General features: G+C 50.7%; 1 protein-coding gene across 1 annotated transcript in view; it reads left to right on the top strand.

Annotated features, from left to right (window-relative positions):
• The window catches only part of ALAS1 (5'-aminolevulinate synthase 1), a 14,405-nt gene extending 6,871 nt beyond the window's left edge, over nt 1–7,534 (top strand). The window contains 6 exon segments of the mRNA XM_044916936.1: nt 759–943; nt 1,707–1,886; nt 2,226–2,390; nt 4,440–4,708; nt 5,375–5,537; nt 7,211–7,534. Coding sequence (XP_044772871.1) covers nt 759–943; nt 1,707–1,886; nt 2,226–2,390; nt 4,440–4,708; nt 5,375–5,537; nt 7,211–7,371 — 1,123 coding nt within the window. The 3' untranslated portion in view covers nt 7,372–7,534.
• Nucleotides 7,535–8,279: the final 745 nt, after the last annotated feature.

The raw sequence follows: 8,279 nt of genomic DNA, 5'->3' as shown, positions 1-8,279 counted from the left end.
CTGAGCCGAAGGCAGACGCCTAACGACTGAGCCACCCAGGCGCCCCAGTAAATAAAATCTTAAAAAGAAAATACCGACAGGTGACTTTTGGACTGGACTTGACGAGCAGATGTGGAGCCCCTTGGTGCGCGAGGGTTCAAGTGTATGGGCTCATTGACCACTCGTGTCCGTTCACCTCCCACCGCTCCCAGTGGTAGGCCACTTTGCACAGGCAGATGGAGAGATACCAATGTAGCAGCATTGGAGGAAGGACATTAAAAGGGTGGTAGATCCCCTCATTCATGTGCTTCAGGAGGCTGGCCATGGCTAGAGACACTTGAGAGAGTTGCTTGCCAAAACCTGTAGGGAGGCTTGCTAAAGAGAGTCCAGTCTGAGGTGTAGTAGTAGATCTCTCCTAACATTATGTGACTGGTAGAGACTGAGGTTGTGTTTGGAGAGAAGGATGTTTGTCAGAGAAAAGACGCCTTAGTAAGTTAACTCAGCTAATACTAAGTACCTAGTGACAAACACTTGTTTTTGATGATCCCTAAGGTCTTCAGGATACCCTCACCCTAGTGTTGACACCTGCCACCTAGTCTAAAGATGAAGGCAGTTGAAACTTCTCGCCCCTGGTTTCACCGTGAGAGACTTGCTAGATGAACATAAGATTCAGTGTCCCAGCTCCTGGGGAGAGGAATGATTCACAGAGTATCTGGAACCATGAGATTTATTTTCTGTCTGCCTTCTTTTTTTTTTTTTTTTTTTTTTTTAAATAAAAGGGACACTTTGAAACAGCATGGTGCTGGAGCTGGTGGTACCAGAAATATTTCTGGAACTAGTAAATTCCATGTGGACCTGGAGCAGGAGCTGGCTGATTTACATGGGAAGGATGCAGCACTCTTGTTTTCCTCGTGCTTTGTGGCCAATGACTCAACCCTCTTCACTCTGGCTAGGATGATGCCGGGTAGGTTAAGGAAGCCTGTCCTGGTGCCTTAGAGTTTTTTGGGTTTCTTAGGAATAGCAGGGATAGTGACAACACAGAGGGCTTACCAGAAACAGTTATGAGCAATGAAAGTATCTGGGAGCATTTTTTCTTTCTTTTTTTGTTTTGTTTTGCTTTTAAAGATTTTATTTTTTGACAGAGAGACGGCGAGAGAGGGAACACAAGCAGGGGCAGAGGGAGAGGGAGAAGCAGGCTTCCCGCTGAGCAGGGAGCCCGATTCGGGGCTCGATCCCAGGACCCTGGGATCATGACCTGAGCCGAAGGCAGACGCCTAACGACTGAGCCACCCAGGCGCCCCGGGAGCATTTTTTTCTTGAATTGAAACATGAAGTGCTCACTGCACATGAGAAGATGCAGTAGCAAAAGATACTAATTAAGGGCTTGTCCTTAAACTAATTGCTTCAAACGTGCTTTGTATTCAAGGCAAATCCTTTGGAGAATTCTCTTAATCATTCGTAGTTATCTTTTGATGGAGCTTGGAATGAGGTGGCCAGATGCAAAAGCAGATTGGTTGTCTCCCACTGGATTATTCTACACCTAAGGGCCTTCTCAAAGGAGAAGTACTAGCTCGCGATTTTCCCAGGAAGAAACTGGCCAGGAGTGTCTTTCCTACTGGGCAAAGCAGCACTTTCAGGGCAAAGTCTGTTGTTCCTGTCTAGGAAATAATTTGTCTTTGGTGCAGATGGCAATAAGTAGTGTTTTGTTTTTGTTTTTATCATGTTAGGCTGTGAGATTTACTCCGATTCTGGGAACCATGCCTCCATGATCCAAGGAATTCGGAACAGCCGCGTGCCAAAGTACATCTTCCGCCACAATGACGTCAGCCACCTCAGAGAACTGCTGCAAAGATCTGACCCTTCGGTCCCCAAGATTGTCGCATTTGAAACCGTCCACTCAATGGATGGTAAGTCTAAGTAGAGGCCAGTCTGAAACCTTAGATGAAAAACTAGGCCTGGACTCTTTGAAAAGTGTGATGTTTATTTTGTTTATGCAATTTCTTCTTACTCTGCTAGGATTTTGTATTTGGTGGACATTGTGGAGGTTTGGGTGAATGTAGATTTTCTATTCTGGCTCTTACTAGGCTCTGAGACCCCAAGATAACCTAGAAACTGGGGGAAGTTCATTATTTTTCCCAATATTAAAATAATACCTTTAGAACAGAAGTTATTTTGTTCTGACTCTTACCAAAACAGAAATTTATGAAGTAGCAAGCCCTTCAGAGGAGTCTGTGCTCCTTCTTCAGGAGCAGTGTGCCCACTGGAAGAGCTGTGTGACGTGGCGCATGAGTTTGGAGCAATCACCTTTGTGGATGAGGTCCACGCAGTGGGACTGTACGGGGCTCAAGGTGGAGGGATTGGTGATCGGGATGGAGTTATGCCTAAAATGGACATCATTTCTGGAACGCTTGGTATGTATACTCCTGCACATTCTGCAATCTGCACTAAAATTTTATTCTCCTAACAAGGCCAAGGACTAGCTGGGATCGGGTGAGGAGACAGGGTGGTGGCCTATTAAGCCTGGGCCACTTTCTGGATGAGTTTGTATCTGCTCAGTGGTGGGACAGCTTAGCAGAATCCCTTCAATCAGAGAGGCATGGCTCCCAGAACCAAAGGAAATCTCACGGCCTCACCTGACAGAAATACTCTTTGTTGCCATTCGGGCTCATTGCAAGTGTAGTTGTGGTTCTAGCTACACGCCATGGTGATAGCCTTCACTCTCTCTACTTCAGATTGTCCTGTTATATTAAAAAAAAAAAAAAAAGATGGAGTGCTGTTCTCCTAGAGCATTCGTGAGGACCTGTGGGTTCAGGTGGCGTGAAGCACTGAGCTCTACTTTGTATTTGCTGCTCCTGGGTGAGAAGCATCGTGTCACGGAGCTGGGCGCTGTCGCCATGCTGCCTGCTGGCTGTGAATCCTGGCTGCCTGACTCCCGCCTCTGTGACCTTGGGCTGGTAGTTCATCTCTCTGCCCCTCCGCTTCCTCACCAATATAGGTTTCCCCACGACCCAGAAGCGGAGTGTTCCTTTGAAACCTCTCGTCAGCCAAAATGGCGTAAAGCAGAGACACAGGTGCTCACAGACCGAGGTCAAAGCTGTGGCGGCCTGCTGCTGGGGTGCCGAGTGGTTCCCGGAGCCGGGGCTCAGTGGGGCCACTCTGGCTGCTTGGGGTGCACGCTGCCTCTCTCACGGCTCGCTGCCACACACCAAAGGCTATTTTCGCTTTTCACCTTTCATCGTAAAAGTGAAAGTCCTCTTCAGATTTCTTCCGGTTAGCGAAAACAAGTGTAATGTAGGTCTCTCATAAAAGTGAGGGGGCATAACAACTTTCGGAAAGTAGGGACGCTTATGTGATGGAGATAACAGACCCTACCTCAGTTTTTGTGGCGAAGATAAATGAATTGTGTGCAGTTACCGTAGACATTCTCTTTGCCTCTGAGGACTCCAGAGAGATGAAAACATGAATTAAACAAATGTGAGTATTTCGAAGTTAGTAAGGCAGTTGTAGACCCAGGTAGCACTTAGCTAAAATGCCAGTTCACAGGCTGCACTTGGTAAAGGAAGGGCAGGCCAAAAAGAGTGCCCTTCGGCACTGTCGGGGCTGAGGACCTTGGGGAGACCGGGAGAGCGCAGGGGTTGCAGGGCAGAGCCTTGTCAGGAGGAAAGCACTCGTTCACGTGTCTTCCTTCCAGCAACGCTTTTCTTTCAGCGGGAAAGGTGTAGTCGCTGCACACTGGGGCGGGCTGCAGAGAGAGACTGGCCGCTGTAAGAGCTCATGCCAGCCCAGCCCCGCATGGGGTTCAAGCAGGGGTGTTCGTTACAGAACACAGTGTTGACCTCTAGAAGGACCCTTCTGGAGTCCTTAACCCTGAAACTTGAGCTACAGATTATACAAAGGGATTTAGGAGGAATTGAGAAAGGAGGTTGGCCCTAAATTAGCCCTAATAGGTTCTGAGTTTTCATATTTCTCTGGGCAATGCTGCTCGTCAGAGTTCTGTGTTTACTTTGGAAGGAAATAATACTGGTCACACCAAAACAGCTCATGTCTTAGCTGGGTTACCTTCTGGCCCCAGGGGGATGCTCATGGTGAGAGGATGCACGCACCAGGCCCGCCGTGGGAGGTGGCACCTTACCTGCTGGCGGAGCAGCGGGTCCGGGTGGGAAAGGCAGGGGGGACGAGAGGCTGCCGCTCGCTGTTGGGGCACACGGGGACAGGTCCCTCAGCATCAGGACTGGTGTGGAGACCTGTTCTTTGGTCCTCGTCAGACACCAGCTTGGTCCTGTGATTTAGGGGAGGACCCTAACCTCCACTTTCTCCCTTTCAGAAATGGGTGGACATCCCTTGACTTGAGTCTTAGGGCACATAGAGAGGATAAAGACAGAAGGGCTCCGAGGCTCTGTGGCACCCTGCTGGGCACATACGGGGGCCGTTACGGAATAAATGAAGCTTTCTCCTCGCAGGCAAAGCCTTTGGCTGTGTCGGAGGGTACATCGCCAGCACGAGTTCTCTGATCGACACTGTGCGGTCCTATGCGGCCGGCTTCATCTTCACCACCTCCCTGCCGCCCATGCTGCTGGCCGGAGCCCTGGAGTCTGTGCGGATTCTGAAGAGCGCCGAGGGGCGGGCGCTTCGCCGTCAGCACCAGCGCAACGTCAAGCTCATGAGGCAGATGCTCATGGACGCAGGCCTCCCGGTCGTCCACTGCCCCAGTCACATCATCCCTGTCCGGGTAATGACCTGTCCGGGACTGGACTTGCTGGGGGCTGTGCCTCCACACGTGACTTGGGATGTCCTGGTTCACGCCTTCCTGAAGTTGGGCTGGGGCAGGGTGACTGCTGGGGCAGGGGGCTGTAGTCAGTGGCCCTCTGCTCTGTCCCTGCCTTGGGCTGACTTCACAGTGAGAATGAAGCCTTTGAACCCAGCAGGCTAGAGCAGAGGTTCCTTCTCCAGAGCACTAGCCTTAAAAGAGCTTCTGTGTAAAAAGTTCCGGAAGCCTCCACATGGCTAGCTTTGAAGTCTACTTTTTATTCAGTTAATATCGAAATAGGTCTTGCCCTTTCCACTATAAATGGTAGCCCTGTTGGTGTCACAGTTGAATTAGTAGAATTAATATAGCTAGTATAATCAAAGCTGCTTCATTCCCACGGTTACACACATCCCTGGGTAGGAGGATCAGCTGGCGGCACCTGGGGTTGAAGCCTGGGAGGGAGATCAGTGTGTGACCTTCTAATGTGCTTTCAGTTCTCTGGTCCGTACTAAGCACTCCTGGGCCCTTTAAGTGGCAGCTTGCGTGGCTGCTCGAGCCTGAGCCTCCCTCCTGAGTGCCGTGTTCATTAGAATCGCTGCTAAGGGGTGGTCTGTCCTGCGGTGACCTTACCTTCTGTTACAAACTCAGGTTGCAGATGCTGCTAAAAACACCGAAGTCTGTGATGAACTAATGAGCAGGCATAACATCTACGTCCAAGCCATCAACTACCCCACGGTGCCCCGGGGGGAGGAGCTTCTGCGGATCGCCCCCACCCCTCACCACACACCACAGATGATGAACTATTTCCTCGGTGAGTACTGCAGAGCTGCGGTACCTCGCTAGAAAGTTGCACCAAGCTGTCCTTGCAGTGTGTGTGATTGGAGCCTTTCAAAGGCATTCAGATCCGTTTCTGCTCTCCAAGAAATTAAGAATGCTCTCAGATGCTTTAAAACTGTAAAAGACATTTAGTTGTTGGATTCGCTTTAGGGGGTGCAGACACGACTTAGAAGCTCTGAGGGCTCATCCCTGCTCATCCATCCACTGTTTCCAGTGCCTCTTGTCGGGATGACTCAAAGATGCACAGGAATGGCTAGTGCAGGGGAGGAGAGAGAGGCCTCTGAAGGCCTGAGTCAGCCCTGGTCCTCTGGAGGTCAGCTCTGTGCTTCTCTCCGTTTCTCTGGTGTATGGTCCCTGAGGCAACCCCCCACCTAACCTCTTCTCATGAGAGTAATTGTTCAGTGTTTTATAAGGCTTGCAGCTCTGTTCAACTGTCCCAGCACCCTCTGTGTCCAACCTAAAGGCAAAGATGGAGGGGCTGCTTTCAGCCACAGGTCGCCTTTGCCTCCTGAGGCCCCCAAGATGGTCTTGCTGCCTTGCGGGCTTTGGGGCCGTTCTGCCAGGAATGTTCAGTTTCAGTGTAGTGGAACGATGTTGGAGCAACTTCTTCCCTGAAGCTCTGTGAAACAAAGCCAGACTTGGGTTTTGTTGCTCTATTTTTGCTTATTTTTATAATAGCTTTATTGACATATAATTCACATACCACAAATTTCACTCTTTTGGTTTTTCTAGAGTCATTTAGAGAGCAAGAGAGAGTATGTGAGTGCGGAGAGGGGAAGGGGGACGGGCAGAGGGGGAGAGAGGGAGAGAATCCCAAGCAGACTCCCCACTGAGCACAGAGCCCGATGACATGGGGCTCGATCTCATGACTCTAAGATCACAACCTGAGCCAAAATCAAAAAGAGTCAGCCGCTTAACCAACTGAGCCACCCAGGCACCCCTAATTTCACCTTTTTTTTTAAGATTTTATTTATTTATTTGACAGCGATACAGCGAGCGAGAGAGAGCGCACAAGCAGGGGGAGTGGGAGAGGGAGAAGCAGGCTCCCCGCCGGCGGGGGGTGGCCTGCCTGCCGCTCCCCCTGCTTGTGCTCTCTCACGCGCCCTCTCTGTCACGCGCGTGCATGCAAATTAATAAATAAAATCTTTAAAAATTATACATAAAGTATACAGTTCCATGGGTTCTAAGTATGTCGTGATGTTGGGCAGCCGGCACCACTATCTGATTCCAGAACATTTTCATCAGCCCAGAGAGAAACCGCATACTCACGAGCAGCCACTGCGTGTTTCCCCAGCCCCAGCCCCTATCAGCTGCTGACCCCCTTCCTGCCCGTGCCCAGGCTTTACTTTCCATGTAACACTGCATGGGTCCTGTGTGCCTGGCTTCTTGGACAGCACAGTGTTTTCAGGGCCCATCCGCGTTGTAGCACGAATCCTCTCTTTCTTTCTAGTACCAACTAATCTTCTTTGGTGTGAATATACCACACGGTGTTTGTCCATCAGTCTGTGGACATTTAGGTTGTTTCTGCTTTTTGACTGTTAAGAAGATAATAGTGCTGCCAATGTTTGTGTTCGACTTTTTGTGTGGGCCGATGTTTGCATTTCTCTTGGATACATACTCCCTTCAATTTTTAAAAACTCCTCACAGAGAATCTGCTGGCCACATGGAAGCGAGTGGGGCTGGAACTCAAGCCACATTCTTCAGCCGAGTGCAACTTCTGCAGGAGGCCACTGCATTTCGAAGTGATGAGTGAAAGAGAGAAATCCTACTTCTCCGGCATGAGCAAGTTGGTATCTGCCCAGGCCTGAGTGTGTCATGACCTCAGTTACTCACTTAACCCCAGACCATGTCATATCCAGATAGTCTCCAGAGCTGTCTTTATATGTGAATTAAATTATATTAAATTTTAATCTATAGTAAAAGCACAGTCCTGGAAATAAATTCTTGTGTAAGTGATGGGTCCTCCTGTTATTGGCCACTGAATCAAAGAAATCATTTTTTCCCTCCCTTTCAATGCGGTCTGTGTGGTGGCGCTCTGTGAAGTGATGAGGAACATACACTGGGCCCTCTGCCCCTGCTTCAGCGTCCGGGCTTCCTCCTCGGCTTGAACCCAGCTACCTCTCGGCTGCCCGCCATGCCAGCCACCTGGCGGCGGCCCCGTCACTCCGCCTCTGATCGCTGTCGCCCTCCCTGCTGTCCCTCCCCTGCCACCACCTTGGCCTCAGGCTTCCCTCTGCAGGTAGGACAGCAGGAGGGAACGCTTGTCTGTCGCCACCGAGTCCTCCAGCCCATCTGCCCCTGCCACCTGTGATGGTGTCCCTTACAGGGATGGTGCAGGTGTTCGTGCTCCTCTCCGACTCCTTCCGCGTGTATTCTGCGTCCCCTGGTTCCTAGTGCCTTCCTACAACCCTCTCTAACCCTAACCCTGCAGCAGGCTTTGTTGTCCACCTTAAAAAGAAACAAGCGCTCCCTCCGCCTAGACCCCTGCTGGCTGCTACCGCACCCTTCTCTTCTGCCTGTTTTCTGCTTTGCTGCCCCGCTCGCTCCCTCATCCTGTTCCCTGTGGAGGCTGCCCTTTTCTTACCACGTCTTGCCTCTACCGCGCCAAATCCAGTGGTTCTGTTTTCCTCTCACTGACCCCCCCAGGGGTCTTTGAGGTGGCTGGCTGGCCTTGGCCCTCACAGGTTCCGTGTCACTAACCTCTCCTGAACACGGC

This window comes from Neomonachus schauinslandi, chromosome 1 (assembly GCF_002201575.2).
Source record: "Neomonachus schauinslandi chromosome 1, ASM220157v2, whole genome shotgun sequence".
NCBI classification, from domain to species: domain Eukaryota; kingdom Metazoa; phylum Chordata; class Mammalia; order Carnivora; family Phocidae; genus Neomonachus; species Neomonachus schauinslandi.
The sequence above is the reverse complement of the archived record's forward strand: the minus strand, read 5'-3'. Positions and strand labels throughout refer to the sequence as shown.